This window comes from Prionailurus bengalensis, chromosome D3 (genome assembly GCF_016509475.1).
Source record: "Prionailurus bengalensis isolate Pbe53 chromosome D3, Fcat_Pben_1.1_paternal_pri, whole genome shotgun sequence".
Classification (NCBI taxonomy): domain Eukaryota; kingdom Metazoa; phylum Chordata; class Mammalia; order Carnivora; family Felidae; genus Prionailurus; species Prionailurus bengalensis.
Window position 1 is genome coordinate 36,569,785 of NC_057356.1, and position 21,189 is coordinate 36,590,973.

Sequence of the window (21,189 nt, forward strand, 5' to 3'; positions counted from 1 at the left end):
CTGGTTTCCACTGGAAACCTGCAACCCTGGACCGTGTGAGCTGACCACTGGAAAGCTCTTGCTCAAGGTCCTTTCTTCTTTCTGCACGCTCAGCTGTGAGCTCCCTTGCCAGGCCTGCCTTCAACTTGCCTGTGTGCCCCTCGAGCTTTCCCGTAAGTTCCTGTGAGCCAACCCTCATCTTGGACATGCTCATATCCTCAGTACCTAGCATATCCCAGGGCCCCAACACGGAGCTCACCCATCAGTCCTCTGGCACAGAAGGCACAGCCACTTGCTATGGTAGGAAGACTTCATCCTGCCTCATACTCACTCTTAGTCCTAGGTAATTATTTATATATCGTAGTTATTCTTTGGAAAAGAATGTGCCCTGCAAATACCTCCAGTCTTTGAGGATTTTTCACCCCGTGCTTGATTTTAATCTATAGAACTGAAGCATGAAAGAATAACCTTGGGTCCAGCACAGAAAAAACAATATGCATTCCGAAAGCATCCCAGGAGGAAAAAACAAAAAGCCAACTTAATAGCAATTTCCCATTTATAAAGAGACAGAGAACAATCACCTGGTGGCTGGTAGCTTTTCTGTTTCACCAAAAGCAGGCCTAGCAGGAGGGCCACAGGGGCAGGGGGAGGAACACAGGTCAGCCCCACACAGCGTCCCAACTCCAGCGGAAACTCGGAAACAAAGCCAAACAAGGGTGTGTCTGGCAAAGGCAGCTGGCCGTGGCCAGGACTTCACGGGTGAGAAAGCAGGTTTTTAAATTATTTCATTGGATCCTCGCAATCTCTGTAGGCACTTTAAGCAGTTTTTTTTTTATTGTTTATTATTTTTGAGACAGAGAGAGACAGGGCATGAACGAGGGAGGGTCAGAGAGAGAGGGAGACACAGAATCTGAAACAGGCTCCAGGCTCTGAGTTGTCAGCACAGAGCCCGACGCGGGACTCGAACCCACAAACTGCGAGATCATGACCTGAGCCGAAGTCGGATGCTCAACCGACTGAGCCACCCAGGCGCCCCTAAGCAGTTATTTTAATATCCATTTTATTCTACTGTGACTTGAGTCACAATTAGGAGACCAGACCCAAATCACATGCCACACGAGAGCAGGAGCCAACATTAGAGCCTCGAGGTCCGTTCCCAGGATCTCTCTCATCCTTGACAATGACCACACCACCTCGTTTCACCTCCAGCTGCTCAGAGAGCTGCCCAAAGTAAGAATAAAATGAAATAAATATGCATCTGTTACAGTCATCATCATTTCACAAATGATTTTGGTGAAAAATCTAAATCCAGAATTGTTTAATATTTTCAGAATTTTTTTAATGTTTATTCATTTATGAGAGAATCAGAAAAGGCCAGAGCATGAGTGGGGGAGGGGCAGAGAGAGAGAGGGAGACAGAGAACCTGAAGCAGGCTCCAGGCTCTGAGTTGTCGGCAAAGAGCTGGACGCAGGACTCAAACCCATGAACCGTGAGCCCAAGTTGGATGCTTAACTGACTGAGCCACCCAGGCGCCCCAAAACTTTTTTAAATCACTGTGAAGGATGCTAATATTCTTTTAATACTTAGTAACTCTATTTTGGTGTAATTATCTCTAACAATGTTGAAAAAAAAAGTGATTTAAGCAATGCACATATCATTGTAAAATATTATATACCAAAGAGTTCTTTCTCATGGTGACTACAGTAAGACCCAACTCATTAGATGCTTTTACATCTTTCAAATACTGGGGTGCCTGGGTGGTTCAGTCCATTAAGCATCTCACTTCAGCTCAGGTCATGATTTCATGGTTCCTGAGTTTGAGCCCCTCATCGGGCTCTGTGCTGATAGTGCAGAGCCTGCTTGGGATTCTCTCTCTCTCTCCCTCTCTCTCTGCCCCCGCCGCACTCACATTCTGTCTCTCTCAGATTAAAAAAAAAAGGTCCTTCAAATATGGATCTACTTGCTTCTTTTGTCTTTGTCCAACCTCAAAAGAAAATGCAATTTGTTCCACAGAAAGTAATTAACATCAATCTCCAAAGGCCGGCCCACCTCCACTTGCAGGGAAAGGTCTAAAAATAAATTGTCGCTGACCTTAGTGGCACTTTGCCCCTGAGACTGCTAACACACACAGATGAGAGATTTACAAAGGATTTAACACTCCTCCCCACAAAACACAAAAAAAATTATAAAAACATAATTCAGAGGATTTGAAACCCCAGAGAAGACAACATTCTGCCCTCCTCTGCTGGTGAAAAATATGGATAGTGTCTCTAATCAATTGGTTTCATTCCAGTTACTTAGGAGCCAAGTACTTTTTCTTCTAATTTACTATTTCAGAGGGCTGAAAAATAGCCACAGTGCACTGCAAGCTAAGCCAACTTCACAATTGTTTTTAAGATCAAAATGAGAAACTGTACCAAACAGGTTAAGCACACTTGGAAATTATGCCACGTGCTTTGGGCCCAGCAGGCGAGGAGAAGAGCACAAGGTTTGGTCTTAAGAGGCACTGGAGGAATGGAGCCCTTTGGGGTCCACAGTGCTGTATCCACCTTAACACATGTTAGGGCCGCAGTTCCGTAAACCACAGTATGACAGTGCCACCATTTGCACCTTAGAGGACTGCTTTGGTAGCAAACAACATGTAAAGGACCCCCACGTAGGTGGCATGCGATGTTCCTATTTTCTTTGCCCTGGCCCTTGGGAAGCCAGAGGAAATAGCTGCTTTATGAGTTGGATTACAAATGGAAGAAAACCTGGAGCTGGGGGAACCACACCCTTTGGGGTTTGCAGACAGAAAGGAAACACACAAGACAATGCCTGAAGGTTATTCTGTGGTCCTAGGGCTCTAAGGACAATGACAACAGCTCTTTACAGACCAGGCACTATGTTTTCCAAAGGCTGACCAAGGAGGCAGATGTCATCCCCTCTTTACAGATAAAGAAACTGGCTCCGAGAGGCACTGTGACTTTCACAACTGGTAAATGACACAGCCAGGATGAGAACTCAGGCTTAATCGGTCTATGATCACCTTCAGAATACCCCGAGGTACAACAGTTTGTAAAAGTTTCTTTTTATACAGCCCATTATCATATTTGATCTTAGAGGCAAACCTATGAATCAGAATGCCACTGAATGACCCTAATTACAGACAAGGAACTGAGTTCACTGGGATTAAACAGCTTCCCTTTCAGATGACAGTGTCAGGGTGGACCCTGAATACAGATCTTTCAGTCTTAAATTCCTTTTTTCTCATGCTGCCAGTGATTTCCCAACTATGCTCTACAAAGCAGAGGCATCTCAAAGCACAGGCACTGGGGCCTGGCAGACCCTATGTGGGGCCTAATTCTCCACCTCTCCTTGTATCCACCCTATTTACAATGTGGTCCTGCAGCCCCATACACCAACGATTGAGGTCTATTTCCCGACCCTTGCTCTAGGCTGGCCTGGCTTTGACCAGAAGAACAAGGTAAAACGGACAACGTGCCCTTCCCAAGCATAAGCCAAAAGGCCTTGGCACATTTCCACTCTCTTTGGAAACTCTGCATGCTGGAAAATAAAGGAGGAGAGGGCAGTTGCTTCAGCCAAGGCTACCCTACAGCAACCTACAGTCAACCAACCCCAAAACAGCAAGAGAGCCCAGCCAAGGTCACCTAAGTAAAGACATTTACATAAAGTATACCAATCCCAGTTTAGCCCACCAGACTTTCCCCCCATAAAACATAAAAAACAGAAAAAAAAAAAAACAAACAGAAAACTTGTTGCTTTAAGCTACCAAGTTTTGGGGAGCTTTGTTACACAGCAATAACCACCCTTTATACCTTGCTTCCCAAGTTGGGGAATCTTTTGTTTTAATCTTCTCATATAAAATTTTGTGTAACCAAAATATTGTTATGCTTTTCCACCTATGTAAAATTTTGCTTAATGGGAATATTCTGATGCTTTAAAAAATAAGTTGGAGAAGTACTACACTGGGCTATAATAACCACCCCTACCATCTTCCTACCTGTGTTCTTCAGTGAGTGAGCTTTGAATGTGTTCTATGGTGTCACTAGGAAGTAAAAGAAATGCACACACACCAAAGCTGCATTTGAACTGACCCTGACGTTAAGATTAGGAACTCATTTACTTTGTTACCATCACTTAGTTCCAAAGATTTAGTGCATTTATAATGGCACATAAAATACAGCAAGATACATTAGAATGAAGTAAGAAAAGTGAACAGGAGATTAAGTATCAGGTCAGAAAAAGAAATCGGATACAAGGTTCTATTGCACAGAATGTCACTCTGGGCATTTTACTGCTTTTTGCCCACCCAGCATCCACTCTCTTCAACTGGTCACAGAACCCATTTCTCCATGGAGAAACTTCCATTTCCTCACTCTTGGTCTGTGTGATCCATGTGAGTTGGCCACATGCCTGGTCCAGTGGGCAGGTCAAGCAGAGCATGAAGTTAAAGTGGAAACAGGTGATATGAGCTGACTCAGTGAGCCCACTAGCAGAAGTGGTCTGTACTTTGGGGGTACAGAATCTCTCTTCCCACTAGGCTTAGAGCTGGAGGATTCAGCCTATAACCCCTTAGAAACACCATATAAAGAGGAAAGATGTTTACAGAAGAAGGCTCAGAACCCCAATGGCTGTGTTGAGCCTTCACACAGCCTTCTCTGTCACGAGGGCCAACAAATTCCCCGTTTGATGAAGGCCGGCTTTTTTTTTTTTTTAACGTTTATTTACTTTTGAGACAGAGAGAGGCAGAGCATGAACAGGGGAGGGGCAGAGAGAGAGGGAGACACAGAATCCGAAACAGGCTCCAGGCCCCGAGCTGTCAGCACAGAGCCCGACGCGGGGCTCGAACCCACGGACCGTGAGATCATGACCCGAGCCGAAGTCGGACGCTCAAACCGACCGAGCCACCCAGGCGCCCCGAAGAAGGCCAGCTTTAACTGAGGTTTTCCCATTCAAAAATGTCCTTACCATCACAGAACACACATTTGAATCTGGCTTTCTAACAGCCAACATAAAGAGGAAAACTTGATGGGTTATACAATTCTATGTCCACAAGAAGAAACTAAGTGCACAGAAGAGTCACACCTTTTCCTGGAACTAAGACCCAGGAGGAAATCTCCCCAGAAGGCCATTATAAAGATTCCACAGCATGTCCTGAAACATCAGAACATGTTGAAACGACATTCCATCAGAAACACTTTTGCATAGAGCACACCTCGCTACAGATAGGTAGCATCAAATCAAAGCGTAAATCAGGAAAAGGCCACTCTGCACCTGTGTGTATGGGGAGGGAGGATGTATGGTGCACATACTCTATGCCCAGATGACCCGCTCTGTTAGAAACGGAGACGGCTTTACCTCCCAAAGCTCTCATCCCTGCTCTCAGCCAAGCTTTTATTAGCTACTGTGCAGCAATGGGTTTGAAAATATCATATTCTCTCGACACGGTACCTAGCACATAATTAGTGCTCAATACACGACTATCACTTATTACTATCAATTCCAAGCCCCCGAAATGAGGCTTATATCTGTTGCCACAATTTAAGTAGAAAATCACAGACTTCAGTCTGCTTGCAGCAAAGCCTTTGATGGCACCTATGAATGGCAAATACATTCTCTGCATGGAGGAAAAGAATGAGCTTCATTTGTGCAGAGGCAGCTACAGCAAATGTGGGAAGCATCTAAAATCATTCAGACATTCCTCCAACTTCCTTCTAACAAGCAACTTCATGCTGTATCAGATACTCTTTTAGATTGGACCCAATGTTCTAGACATTTCTCCCATCCTCATCTACCAAAAATACCCCATTGATCCAGGTCTCACTCTTTTAACACCATGCTATCTGACAAATTAATGTGAACTAAGATGACAATCCTCATAGTCTAAGTGATTGGAGAGACCTTATAGATCCTTGAATCGAATGTCTTCATTTAACGAGTAAGAAATCTGACATCTAAGGATGTCAACTTATCAAGGTGACAGCTAGTTGGGGATGTCATATTAAGATGACTTAATGAGCCACCTCTCCCAGACATGACATTTCAACAAGCACCTTTCTTCCTTGGTCAAAATGATGAGCTGGTAGAAATTTCAAGTGCCTTTAGCAGACTGGTATTCCCATTTTGAGGTTTGTGAGTCTTTTAGGAACTACTACAATCAAAATGCCAAGCTTTTGGCCCCCTTATGGGGCCCCTAAGACCAATTATTCTACAGTGTCCATGTTTCAATGAACATGATATAAAGGAATAAGTGCTGGAAAATATTATTCCCAATGCCATCTTGTCTCATTCTCTTCTATGAGTGAGTCATCTCAAAATGCGGCTCAGAGCTGCAAATCTGAAGATGTAAAGTCACTGTGTTCTGATTACCCTGAAATGTCTTTATTCTTTTATTATATCCTAAAAATTCCAGACTGACAGCACATTTACTAGAGGTCACCAAGTTGAAAGAAGGGTACAAAACAGCCAAGTTTCTATAAAATGCCTTGTTTCATAATTCATGTTTTCTTCTGACACCAGAAAGCCTCTGCTTCATAAAAGAAATACTCTTCAGTCAATTGATAATTTGGTCTAAAAATCCACGTGATGATCTTTAGATGATTTCTTAACACTAACTGGAGAAGATGTGAAAAGTTCTCCAAAGGGCATGGTCTGTGAGCCACTGCTGTTTTCTTACTAGTAGTCTTTCGACTTTTACAAGCATCAAGATTATCTGAGATGTTTCTCCACCAGTTTCTGTGGCCCCGTTCCACAGATTCTGACTCAGTGGGTCTGTGGGGCCAGGAATATGAGTCTAGGAGCCTCATGTGACTTGAACACAGGTGGAGTACCACCTTCCATGCTATTGAGTAGTGTTGGCTTTGCATGGTTCCAATTCGAGGTGATCACTTTGCTACTTTCAGCTTTTTTTCCCTTTTAAAACACAATATTGGCCAAGTATTTATAACATATGTATGTGTATAACCACACTGACATACATGTCACTTTTACAGCTTCCAGGTATGACCACTATCAACCCCTTGGGCCCAGAAAGGGAACCTATTAGTTTGAACTATATGAAACTGTCAATAGTCGACCGTTTCTGACTTACAAGAACAGTGGGTTCACATGGTTAAACCCACAATGGACATGGACGTTGCAAAACTGACCAATCTCCTCTCTTCCTCATGACTAAACAGACACAACCCTGTCACCTCAAGAGCCCTCCTAATGTCATGGCATTGGTTAGTCTTTATGATAATCCTGCAAGGTACTTTTCCAGAAAGAAAACTAAGACTCAGAAAAATTCAACAGCATACCCAAGGCCACAAGGCAATTCAGAAGCCTTGTTCCAAAATCAGGAACACCTGATCTGTCGGGCCGGGGGGGAGGGAGAACTGCCCTTCTTTCCAAATCCCAAGGAACCCATAGCTGACGTCAAAGCCTCAACATCCTCCAGCTGTCAAAGGCCCTCCACGGCCAGGCAGGCCCCCCACACCCCCCCCCACTCCAAACCTTCTGAGGGTCAGCAACACAGGACATGCTTGCACAGTGACCCCCTGCTGGAAGACAAGGAGGGGCTCCCTGAAAACCCAGACAAATAGGACGAAAATGGTAACTGACTGAGAAAATAGGGCAAGAACTCCCATAACACACACACAGGCCATAATGCCAGTGGATAATTGTGGAGATCTCACACCATATTCAGTGGTCTAGATTTCAAAAGTCAAGGAAGCAGAGAACACAGTTTATGAGACTGTTGTCAAGGTGACCTCGTTTTATGAAGTTTCATCACCTGAGTGTATACCATACCGAATGAAAAAGGAACCAGAGCATGCCGGCTCTACTGAGGATGAGCTGGATGTTAATGTGCAAAAGTGGGCTCTAAGTATAATTAATTTCATTCGGTACCAGAAATAAAACCAGCAGAGATAATATACATGACACCCTGTTATGGAACCTTCTTACTGGTGAGACCACGGTTCTTTTAATTTACCAGTGACTAAAATCAAATCCTCCTAGAGTCACGATAAACCTACCATATGATAAATTCCATTTTTAGCAAACTTCTGCTGTAGAACAGTACCTGATTAATACATTTATATTATACATGATAAAATTACAGTTTAACTTTCATATATTCAGGTAACAAAAAGTAACACTTTCTCCTCTAAACTTAGTAACTAAATACTATCTACATGCCTATAAATTGCTAAGGGTACCAAACACAAAATCCATAGCCTGGGCCTATTATTAAAGTTATGCCAGATGCTCAAAAAAGCTAAACTTGATAGGGGAAAAAAAAAAAAAAACATGTAGTAAGTATAAGTCATTTTATATTTTTCTCCCCCAAGAGAATTTAATTCATTTCCATATTCATTCCACAAATATATTAAGTGATTGATACACATTAATACATGCTAAACATTGCTCAGTGATTTGATTTTTATTTTATATATTATCAGTATAATTTATTTTAAAGGTAATGCTTTAGGCTACTTTATAATTTTGTATCCAGAGAATGTACAATGAGTTCATCTCAAGCATGTGGTTGGGACATGATTTAAAGTAGCTCAAGACACTCCAACTGAGAAAAGAGATCTAACAGGATCCATGGAACACCGACTGCCAATTGGGTGTGGTCCAGTTCCCTGTCACCTGCTGTCAGCAGCCTTCCTGTGAACCTGCTTGGATTCCACAGCTAGAAGCTGGGGAGAAGGAATGGGGTCTCTGCCTTCCATGGTGATGCAAACTAAAACACATTCTCCTCCTTCAGTGCAATAAATCTGCTTTCTGCATATTGACTAGGAAAGAGATCAAAATGAATATTCACCCATCTGAAAACAAACTGATGCTCTATAAGCTTTTATGCTTTGCCGCCCATAAAAAGTAAATGCTTTGCTTCTGCTTAGGCTGTTGCATTTTGAAATAAATCACTCTGTTAAACGGTGGCCTTTTCCTCCAAGGGAGATGCCAAAAACTCATCTGTTCTGACAAGTCCCTGACAACTCTGCTCTCATTCATCTTCTCCCTCACATGCTGCAATCACTGCTCTCTGGCCTTCGAGGTCACAGCCCCCCCCATCAGCCCCAGATATAAAGTGAGTGACCCTGCCTTCCATCCTATCCTCCGCCTTCCTCTTGCTTCCAACACTTGCGCTTCATATAAAAAGTGTTTAATGACTCATTAGTCTTCCGCGTGGTAAGCAGGAAAATTAACTGGATCAGATTTCCAGTGCAAACTGTAAGGACTTCCCCAACTATAAACCTAAACCGCAATGCCACAGAAGTAATCTCTCGCAGGCTAAGTAAGCAACAGCCCACAGCCACTTCCCACCGATGATACACACCTGCCCCTGGCTCTACACCCCCCCCCCCCCCCACTGCCTCTTTCTGGGCTACTGCTCAAAGGCCTGATGGAGCACAGCCACAGGTGAAGATGAACTCTTACTTGGCAGACATACACTACTTCTTCTAGCCCCGCTGCTATATATAGAATAGCAGCAACATATGATACAGCAAAAGACACAAACGAGAAAGAAGATCACAGACCAGTTTAAAGTTGCCTTTGGGTGAGGGCTGCACCACAACAAACTAAAGATTACAACTACTGGAACCAAAACTTCCGTGAAAGAGTTTAAGCTTACAGAAAAGAGTAAGACGCGCGGACAGGCAGAGGAAGATGCACTAAACAGCATCCTTCCTTCAGCTGTAAGTAAATGAGAGCAGGAAGCCTCAGGTGGGTAAGTCTGGGCCTCTCCCGGCTCAGGCAGGTGGGTCTAAGGATGTAGCTACACCTAGTGATCAGCTCCGGATCACAAGCAGGAGGAGCAGGAAGCAGGAGGCCAGCCCGCCTTGTGGGGAGCACTCGGCACCTTGATTCTCGGAAAGTCTGGTGACAACATTGTCAAGATAAATCTGTTAAGTAACGTGCCGAGCGCTTTTAGTTACCTGGGGTGTTAAATGACAGAGACGGCGATGTCTGTCTTTTGCGGAAAACAGAAATCAGCTCTATTTTCGGATGTGCACTGGCGGTACCCTGAAGAGAAGGGTAATGAAAACCCTTTTTCTATCTGGAAGTTGAGTTCATTTCCAAAGGCACAGTTTCCTTTGATTTCCACATTGAAACTCCAGATTTCACGTACATTAATTTCCAGTGCTCTCCAAAGACAGAACTGTTTCTATTCTATTTCAGTGGGTTTGGAAACTTCTCATAAATGGACAAAGCATCATAACTGTATGTTTCTTATCTTTGCCCACTACCACCCCTCCCAATGCTCCCCTGTCAAGGGGCTTTACAAACAGGAAGTGCTCAATATTTACTTGAACGAAAGGCATTATTTTACAGACACACTGGGCTGTGCACTTATTACAACAAACCAACAAATACCTTCTATACACAATATCCACCCAGAAAAATTTCCAGTGGCTAATCATTACCACAAGTTTTAATTAAAACTTTATGTTGGGGTAAGTAAAATTACAGAAAACTTTTTCATTTAAGTTTTAACAACCGGCTGGCTCCAAGATCTTCCCCTGATAAGACTATCATTTGAAATGTCACACTGGCGGTTTCACCTAAGAGGCTGAGAATCATAGCGCAGTCACGTCAGTCTGTTCATAATTTTGGCTGTGTTCATCAGGAGGCCAATAAGTGCATGAACGTGACTTCTATTTTTACCCATGGTTCTCTTTCAACTCTTGTCAAGGTAGGCTGACGTTGCAAAAGGAGGATCCTGGCTCTTCGGGAAAAGTAGTTCTTACAAGCATCTGAACGCTCTCAAAGGCTTCCTGCAACACAGACAGCAGCCTGAAACCCTCCTCCGGTTTCAGATTCAGCAGGTCTGGGTGGGGCCAAGAGTCGGGCATGTTTCACAAGTTCCAAAGGGATGCTCTCACGCTGCTGGTCCAAGGACAGCACTTTAAGAACTGCTTTTTTAGATCAACATGTCCCAAAACGTGGCCACAAACCAGGATTACGTGGTGAGATGCTGTGAGACCTTCCATGAACCTTCCACCTTACAATCGCCATAGCTCAGCCCTAGAAATTAACACTGAGAAGGGCCACCGCAGGTGCTCCTGGGGCACACCAAGTTTTAAGAAGTGCAGATTTAAACTCGGCTTGCCATCAACACTTGGCTCAATACCCCCAGGCCCTCCCCAAGGCCACCTAAAGCTGCTGAGGTGCAGGATGTAAGAACGACCTACCTGTCACTCTTTTGATTACCTTTCCTTTCCTTTCCACAAGTTCCATCCTTAAGAGCAAGGAGGGTGTAAGGGCAGGGACCCTCCTCTGCTAGGACCTCCAGAACTAATGTCACTGATGCCTGAGCACACAACACTTTTCTTCTCATGCCCGTTTTCTTCTTTCATTTGTCTCTTACACACTTCTACTCAATGGCGGGGGCACTACAGACTCCCAAGGTTGGTGACTAACGCTTTCCTGCTCCCCGCCCAACACCAGCCCCTACTTACTTTTCTGTTGGGTTTTTCAGAGCCACAGAAGAAGCTCGGGCTTTCTGGCCACTACACTGGAAACCACAGCAAGATTTTAGGAACCCGAGAAGCTGCACCCTCTTATGATGGGAGGCTTCTATTATTTTGGATCTTTTTAAATGTTTCACTACTGAGTCTGAAACCCATTAGTAATGAAACCTTTGCTCACTTACAAAATGAGCTTATTAATGTGTTACGTTCGTGGAGATAATAAGCAACTGAGAGACGAAACTGTAAGAAAGTTGGTGGGAAAGTTGGTCTTCAAAGCCAAGAAGCTCAAAATTAAAGTAAAAAGCCTGGGATTGTAGACACCACCCTCAAGAAAAATATTATACTGCTGAACAAATATGTAACTACTTATCAACGTGCCTGACCCCTCGCTGAAAGCTAAGTCTTAGGAGATTCAGATAATACATGCTCATTCTAGAAAACTTGATAAAACCTGAAATGAAAACTGAAAGGAAACAATACTGAATCCAAAACACGATTCCTCTACCAAAACAGACACATACAACCTATCGGTTCTTGGAATGTTACTAAAATTGTTATGGAACCATCATGGAAAAATTTGAATAAGCCATCAACTTTTACAGAATTGCCACAGAAATATTTAAATTCTAAAACCAACTTTTGCCAAAAGTAAAGGCTTTGCTTCTTTCATCCAGTGTTTATATAATCTGAAGACACAAATTGGATTATTTGTCCATTAAGGAAAGTTCTTTCAGAACTTTCATTATTACTCAAGCTATATACATACTTACCCATACATCATGATATGTAAGTAACTTCACTTCTGAAAAACTGTATAATAACCCATTGGAAACATGAAAGACTAAAACCTGTAATTTTCCAGATCGGCACAATTTATTACGCTCAAGCAGTAAATACTTCTTTACATACACGTAACACTAAAAATGTTATAGTAATTTTCTACGCATATTTCTTTCATGCTCACTGATCTAAATTTGAAGTATTTCCATCACGTGAATTATCAATCTAGTTAAAGCACCATAAAAATATAAAGTGTCATGACTATAGTTACCTGAAAAAGAAAAATAAGTCACAATGCTCAACAAATCTACTCCCACTCTTTATAAAGTGTACCTTAATATTTTGTATTTTAAAATAAGCTTAGACTTACAAGAAAGCTGCAAAAGATAGTACAGCTTCCAAGTACAACGCTTCACCTGCCTCTCCTAATGTTTACATCTGACATAACCCTCACCGAAGTCCAAAACTAAGAAATGAAACATTGGTACAGGACTGCCGACTAAACTATAGACTTTTTATTCAGATGTCGGCTGTTTTTCCCACAAATAGCCTTTAAAGAGTATTTTTAAAATAAACTTTTCCACAAGAGTCCCAAATTCACAAGGATATGGTAAGGTTTAATTTATTCCAAACACTGTGGTAGAAACAAAGGGCCAGATCTGCTTGTATTTCTATCTCTGCAAACCAGAGTTTTAAGAGAACTTAACACACCAGTCCCATTATAATGTAAAACTAAATACTCTGTTGTATTAAATATATTACAATTCGGCTTTTAAGAAATTGGGTCAAAGAAGAATGACCTGCCAGCTATTTGGCTTCTCACATGAAAAAGGAGAATTTCAAACAAAAGTAAAATGACTTAACTTTCTTGAGGCTGACTTGTGTTCCTTTTTACAATAGTTTTTTTTTTTTTAAGTTTATTTATTTTTGACAGAGACAGTGCAAGCATGAGCTGGGAGGTGCAGAGAGAGAGAGAGAGACACAGAATCCAAAGCAGGCTCCAGGCTCCAAGCTGTCAGCACAGAGCCTGATGCAGGGCTCGATCTCACAAACTGTGAGATCATGACCCAGGCCGAATGACCCAGGCCGAAGTCGGACGCTTAACCAACTGAGCCACCCAGGCGCCCCAACAAGTTATTTTTAATGACCATTAAAAGCCTAGAGGGCAGGAAAGTGAGCCTCCAACAAGAATACTGGCATTAGAAATTCCAAGAATATTAACAAATTAGAAATTGTAAAGATGGAAAACCATTTTTTAAATGGCATGTTTATAGTACATAAAGCCCACATGAACCACACACTGAATTCTTTTTTTCTTCCAGTAAGTTTAGCATTCTATTTCTGATCTCTGGACTCCAAATTTCCTATAGTCCGCCTCTAGAAATGATTAATTAATAAATATATAAATTCCAGTCCTTCCTGAAGAGGACACGAGATTATGAGCACTGCAGAAAGGGAAGAGCAACGTCCCGTGTGTATAAATCTTAGTCACACAAAAAACCCGCCACCATTCACACAAAATCTCGTCATTTAAGCCATTGGGTGAGCTAAGGAGAACCCCTTCTGGAAAATACTCATTTCAAAGGCAGAGAAATGTCAGTCAAGTCTAACTTCCTACAATCATTCCTCTCCCTCCCTTCTGTGTCAGTTAATTCAGATACAAAGCGACTATTTGCAAATGGTCAGCGTTCACATTAGTGTTCTAGTCTAAAAATTGTGATTGCCTATTAGATCTAAGGCTTCATGTTAAGGGTTTTATGGGGAACCAAGAAGGAAAAAAATACTGACTTTGCCTTCAAGGAGCTTACAATCTATCTCCTCTACCTCTAAAACCGATTATCACATAAGGTGTGTCAGGGGAAAAAAGCAGCCAATTATTACAATTTCCAGAAGAATCCTAAAAAGAAATAAGAATCATTGTCGCTCATAACTTTCCCAGCATACACAAAGAAACTCACTTTTCCAAAGCATTAAGTGCCTCATGCCTATACTACCTAATATGCAAAGTGGAGAGAAAAAACCATAATGCATGGCAACATACCTGATCGCCGCACACACAAAATTTACCAACTTCAAATATTTAGAATTTCAACATTTCCAAGCAGTCTCTCGGATATTGCCCTTCCTTTCCCCTTTAGCCATTAACACACTAGAATAACTCTGGCTTTCCAAACAAAAGGTAAGCACACCCACAAACAGAATGATATTATTTCCTCTGAAAAAAAAATATGGCTAAATTTTAGTCAAAGTTTCTTGGGGTTTGACAGTTTAAATCAGCCTTAACAAGGACACAGGCCAGTACTATCTAATGCTGAAGTCCTTTTTTAATGATGAATGAGTGAGGCTTGAAATAAGCTACATAAATATTTGTTTCCATCCCCTTGCACACAACTTAAAAATCCACCCAAACGCTATTCGACAGGCTTAACTTTTAACAAATCCCAGGCAGGGACTTATGAATCTTAATAAGGAGAAAACCATCACTAAGGCCCTCATATTTGGCTTCTAACACTAATGAGTTACAAGGCTCTAAAACTGGTGAGTCTAACTCCATAATTCGCTAATAAGGCCAAAATCTGCATCAATTTTATATCAGACAGCAGTGTATCATTTTAAGCCCTCTGGAGCACGTGCAATTACTAGACAGTTAAGGAAATATTAAACTTAGGGAAAGGGTACTTCTTTATTGAAGTTGACAGTTTGGATTTCACACCACAGAGCAATCTGCCAACCACGATCTCATTCTCATCTCTCCGGCCAACTGTGGTCAAGGGTCCTGTAGCTCAGCAACACACGGGACACAGGCGTCTGTGCCTCTGTGAACCCAGGACTCCAAAAAAAGTAAAACTGTACGTTTCCACAGACTAGACAGCCAAACCTCTCCGATGGTTAGAATACGCGTTTTACTGTCAGTGAAAAGCTCCTTCACCAAAAATTCTTTTAAAAGGTCCAACTTATTCATTCCTCCCTAATAATGATACAAACCTATTATGCAACCCAAGTTTACGCTCAAATAGCGGGGTTTTTATTTAACTAAAAACAAGAAGCCCAGCGCCACCATTGTACGTGGACCTTAATGAAACTAATACACATGAGAAAGTGTGCAAATGTGCACGAGTCTGGCCCATCCACCCACGTGTGTGCTCCAGGTATTGATGGCAACCTAGAGATAAACCCCCTAACACTGCGCGGCGTTGGGCCCCACGCCTGACCACCCCCCCCCCCTCCCACACATACACACACGCCTGGAGTCTACAGGTCCTCTCGGCGAGGGGCCCCTCCCGGCTCGGCACGCCCCCGGCCGCGCTAGGAGACCCACGCGCGCGCACACTCACACACACACTTGCACGCACAGTCCCTTTCCTTCCCACCTGGGACCCTCGGCGGCGCGGCTGGGTTAACAAGTTGCCACTGGCCTCAGCGCTCCGCTGGGGGCCGGAGGCGGGTAGATGGGGCCCTGAGGGCGCAAGGCCGCGTTGGCCCGGGGCCTGGGATCCTGGCCTCTCCCTCCCGGGCTGCCGGGTCCTCCCGCTGGGACCGACGAGGAACGCCCGCCTAGGCTCTCCGGAGCTGCTGCGCAACCGCCTGGATGAGCCAGGGGTCACCGGCCGAGAGGGGCTTGGGGGGCGGCAGCAGGGACCGCAGGGCGCCGGGCGGTCGCCACCACCGGAGCTGCTACCGGGTCTGGACGATCGCCACGGGCGCAGCCGGGGACCGGCAATCAGGCCCGGCCGCTGCTCCGGGTCGTAGGGATCGCGCAGCGCCCACGCCCGGCGGCCCCGGGCTGCAGCGCCGAACTTCAAGCAAAGTTTTCTGCTGTTCTTTTACGAGCCGGCCAGGGACTCGCAGTGGCAGCGGTTCGCCAGAGCACGAGCCCAGGCCCCGGAGGGGTGAGGGCGAGAAGGGGGTCCCCGCTTCGAGGCTAGTGCTCGGGGCACGCTCTCTCCGGCCGTCCGAATCGCCGATGCCTGCGATCCCCGCCGGCCCCTCGCCCAGCGCCGGCTAACGGGCAGCAGCTGTGTCTGCCCACCGCGCCCCCAACCCGGACCCGCCGCCCGCCTCGGGCTCTCCCCGCCGGGAGCTGCCGGCGTCCCGGGCCCCCGCTCCGGCCCGCGCGTCCCCGGCGGCGGCACAAACGGTCCCGCTTACCTGAAAATGTCTCCCCTGCCGCAGTTAGCAAAAGTCCGGCCAAAGTCGCCAGGCAAGTCCCAAGTCTCCTCATGTTGCCGAGTGTGCGCCGGGCCGCTCCCAGGCGGCGCTGGGTGGGCGCGCGAGGGCGGAGGGCGGACGGGAGCTTGGGTTTCCAGGCAGCCAGAAGAGAAAGGTAAACAGCCAAAAACAGAGCCGGAGCCCCGAAGTGCCAACAGTTGCAGAAGTCCGAACTCTAGCGGCTCCGGGGGTCGGGGTCCTGGGTCCTCCTCCGCCGCCGCCTGCCCCACTCGGCGTCCAGCGCGGCTGCGAGAGGGAGCGGAGGGCGCGCCCGCGGAGCCAAAATCCGCCCTCCGTTCCGGCGCCTGCACCCGCCGCCGCTCCGCTTCCCCTGCTCGGGACCTGAGGCGCCGGCCGCGGCCGTGGCGGTGGGCGCGTGCGTCCTGCCCGCCCCCTCTCCGCCGCCAGCCACGAGCCCAGCGCCGGGGGCGGCGGTGCGCGGATGGCCGAGCCCGCGCCGGCTCCGCGCGGGGCTCTTGCTCCCCGACTGACTGGCGGTGCCCCGCAGGCCGGCTGAAGGGAGCGCCCACGTCACGGCCGCCCGGCGCCGCCGCGGCCCGCTAGAGGGCGTGAGCGCCCAGCCCCGCCGGCCCGCGCCCCTGCGCTCGGCGGCCGCGGCGCCTCCGGGAGGGAGCTCGGCTGGGGGCGGCCGCCGCCGCCGCCGGTGCAGCGTCACCCGCGCGGAGAGGAGCGACGACACTGTTTCCACCCTCTCTCTCTCTCCCTCCTCTCCCCAGCCGCGTCTTGTGCTCTGTGCCTGGCTTCCGGAAGGGTGACCGACTGTGCGAGGGTTGCGCCTCAGCCAGAAGTTTGTCCCGGGTCGTGAGCCGCTAGTAGTTTGTGCGAGCGGCGGGCGGGACTAGCGGCCTGCGGCCCCGCGGGCGCGGCGAGGCAAGCTCCGTCCCCGCCGCCCGGGGCCGGACGGCAGCAGTGTTGCCGAACGGGGCCGGCTGCGCCCCGGCGTCGCAGGGCCCGCGCTCCCGGCCGCCGCGGGGGGGAAGATGAGCGAGCCGGCAGATCCGGGAGGCTCCGAAGGGCCGCGGACGGAGGGAAGTTGGCGGGCTCTGGGCGCGGAGCGGGAGCCGCGAGCGCCGCGAGCCTGCCGCGCGCCAGCCAGCCCGGCCCGCCTCGCGGGACACGCGCGCCCGTCCCTGGAGCCCCCGCAGCCGCTAGGCAGCCCCGCGTGGGCCGGAGCGAGCCGCGGGCGATGCACCGAAGGCGGGGGTCTCGCCGAAACGAGGCTTTGGACATAACTCGTGGTTTCTGATGGAGGTGCAGAGTGTTTGGGAACGGGTGAGGAGGAGGCGTGGGTAAATTAATCACACCATGTCTTGGAATATTTCACTCACCATTTTGTGCCTGGGATGACTATTTTATCAATCCCAAAGCTTTCGGTTTTTCAGTCAAGAGGTTCGCTTTGTAACATTACCAAGGGGAGCGGGGGGAATGTGGTTCTTGTATCTCCCTCAGAACAAGCACGCTGAGCCAGCAGCACCAAGCAGCTGGAGACGCCACTCCTTGCTAAGTAAACGCAGTAAAGGGGCTTGGGACGAGGTTGCATTAGAAACCAAAGTAACTAAGGAAAGTAACGCGGTGTTCTAGCAAGGGCAATGACACTGGCAAAAAGGCAAACCCATGAGGCAGGTGCGCCTCGGAGCGCCCCTGCGCTGCTTCCACCTGGTGCGTGTTTATAAAGGCCCCAAAAGTACATCGACCCCATGCAGACGTCCACTTGACCTCCCATGGACCCCATCGACAGTCAAGGACCTCTTCGGGGCAGATTTAGGGAGGAGAGGACTTTTGCTTTTGGTATCCCAACCCAAAACTCCCCTTTCTTCAGGAACTCCACTTAGTGGATCCTTATCAGGAGTGCTCTTTAAAAGGCTCTGTGTTAATCATTTACTTCTTAATGTGACTTCACATCATCTTGCTACCTCTCACGAATAGGCACTTGTTGAGCCTTATCTTTATTGCAAAATGAACGGTGAAGTATCAAAGAAGGGAGTCGCATACCTCAGAGGATCAGCAAGTGAGGATGGCCCAGTCTGCAACCTGGGCTTTCTGTGTATTGAGGTCATGTGTGCATGTGAGGGAGCCCAAATTTGCCGGTTTTGAATGGTAATGTGCTTTCCAATGGAACTTTTCTGCTAGTAGATACGTGGAGCTTCCAAATAAGGAGGTAAAAGCTGATCTAGTTGCTTTCCTTCTGAGTAACTTCTTTAAAGTGGGTGAAGTTAATATTCGTGTAGGATTTCATTTGCAAACTATGTTAATTCTTTCTGCAAATATCTATTAAGGCCATACTGTATGCCAGGCACTCTGGTGCATGCTGGAGGTTGTCCTTCCTTAGGCTGGGCTCCCCCAGAAACAGACCTTGGAGGTAAGGATGTACGTACAAGTGGTACCTACTGGGAAACTCATCCCAGGAAGCAGTCCAAAAGGAATTGGAAAGTGAGACAAGAGGGAAAAATAAAGTAAAATAAGCCAATGCCAGTGTATTAATGAGCAGGGTACTACTGTGGGCAAGTGGGCCTCAACCGCCTGGAGACCTCAGGAGGAAAGTGTGGAACAGCCTCAGAGTGGAACACCCCCAAGGGGCAAGAAATGTGGAAGATGGCTTGGTGGTGGATTGGAAGGCAGCTGCACTTACAACTTTTCCTTGTACCAGAAGAGAGAAAACCCTGCAGAGATTCCAGCTGCTTCTACCCTGGTAACCTGAGGACACCCTGTCCCTTCTTCCTGTTCCTTAAAGCTTAGTGGGAGGGTCAGTGAAGTTCCATTATGTCTGTTTCCTAAACATTACAATGATACTCTGATTCTATCCTTATTAGCCTGCAATCCACATGGCAAACAGCTGACAGGGGTTTTACACCAGCCGCTCCTTCCCTTTCCAATTCTTGACAACAGGTTATTTGCTCCCTCTTAGGGATAGGTAACCCGCCAAAGCAACTTTGAGCCCAAATAGAAGGCCTCTGTTGGAAATGAATGGATTAGATTTTCCCCGAGGAAGGGATGCTGTAGGAATCCTCCCAGTGGGACATTTGCTTTCACTTTTTTCAGCAGGAGAGATTTTTTATTTTAGTCAAGCCACAGGATACTCACAGCTCTCTGGGGACTGTAGTGACATTTGCAGAACGGCTGGTCTAGAGTTAGGGCTTTCAAGCCAGCCCCTAATATTCCTGGGCTTGGAGCAAAAGTATAAATGGAGACACATCATACTAAATATTGTAAAGCTATTAATCTAGCTAGCACGTAATTATATATATGTCGTATCTTCCTATCCTGACAAATTCAACAACAGTATTGAAAGATAAGAAAATCTATAGTTTTTATATGACAAAAGTCAGCAAAATGATTATCAAAGACATCTAAATATGTCATTGTGTATATCTAGATTTTCTGGTGATTGGATAAGTGGTAAAAGCATAGGTGATTCATACATTATTATATATTTACCTTATAAAATTGATTTTCCCCTTTATTTTAGTAAAATCACTAATATGTTGCTATAATCAAGATTGTGACAGGGGCACTTGGGTGGCTCAGTTGGATAAGTGTCCCACTTAGGCTCAGGTCATGATCTCGCAGCCCGTGAGTTCAAGCCCGGTGTCGGGCTCTGTGCTGACAGCTTGGAGCCTGGAGCCTGCTTCGAATTCTGTGTCTCCCCCTCTCTCTCTGACTTTCCCCTACTTGTACTCTCTCTCTCTCTCTCTTTAAAAAATAAATAAACATTAAAAAACAAACAAAAGGATTGTCACATAAGTTGTGTTCCAGTGTCAGCAATGATCTGATACTATGCTGTTCTGTATGTAGAACCTAGCCACATCTCGGTTTTGTTCTTCAGTGACACAAGTGCTCAGTGGCCACATATGGCTAGTGGCCACTGAATTGGATAGCACCGCTATAGAACATTTTCATTCACAGAAAGGCCTATTAGACAACAATGCTAAAAGATTAGTGTATTTGAATTATACAAAATTTGAGTATATATTTTCATCAAAAGTGTAAATTAAAATTTCCAAATCAGAAAAATAAAATTACTGTCGTGTAATTGTTGAAAGTTCTTTTCTTCCAAATGGCTCAAAGTTATGAGAATTAAAATACAAACTACAGATGCCGATCAGAATGCTGATATTTAAATAAAAATTTATCAGGAAAAGCTTAAAATTTTTACTTCATATTTAAAAATGCAATTATAGGGGCGCCTGGGTGGCGCAGTCGGTTAAGCGTCCGACTTCAGCCAGGTCACGATCTCGCGGTCTGGGAGTTCGAGCCCCGCGTCAGGCTCTGGGCTGATGGCTCGGAGCCTGGAGCCTGTTTCCAATTCTGTGTCTCCCTCTCTCTCTGCCCCTCCCCCGTTCATGCTCTGTCTCTCTCTGTCCCAAAAATAAATAAACGTTGAAAAAAAAAATTAAAAAAAAAAATGCAATTATACCTTATTAAATTTCTTACTAAAATGGAAAACTTGTGGCAATTCTAGCATTCAACATCCCCCATTTGTCAATGTAAAGAATCAGTATCATGTTTCACATATGTTATAACTACATATCTACCATTTTAATAGCGATACTATTTAGTTTTGCGACACGTTCCTCAATCACCATGTTCAACTATTTGCAAATACTATGCTAATGTGTGAGTCTTTCCAGAACCGTGGATTAGAACATGAAAAGAAGCAAGAAAATTGATGGTTGGCACTCCCTGGAAATGCTACTCATTATTTTAGACGAATATACTTGCTATCTGAAAGAAA

At 45.9% G+C, this 21,189-nt stretch overlaps 1 protein-coding gene across 9 annotated transcripts in view; it reads right to left on the minus strand.

Annotated features, from left to right (window-relative positions):
- Positions 1-16,974, minus strand: part of PTPRM (protein tyrosine phosphatase receptor type M) — a 798,103-nt gene extending 781,129 nt beyond the window's left edge. For all 9 annotated transcript variants that reach the window (XM_043558322.1, XM_043558320.1, XM_043558321.1 and 6 more), the window contains exon 1: positions 16,377-16,974. In XM_043558322.1, coding sequence (XP_043414257.1) covers positions 16,377-16,449 — 73 coding nt within the window. In that variant the 5' untranslated portion in view covers positions 16,450-16,974. The remainder of the gene's footprint in view (positions 1-16,376) is intronic.
- Positions 16,975-21,189: the final 4,215 nt, after the last annotated feature.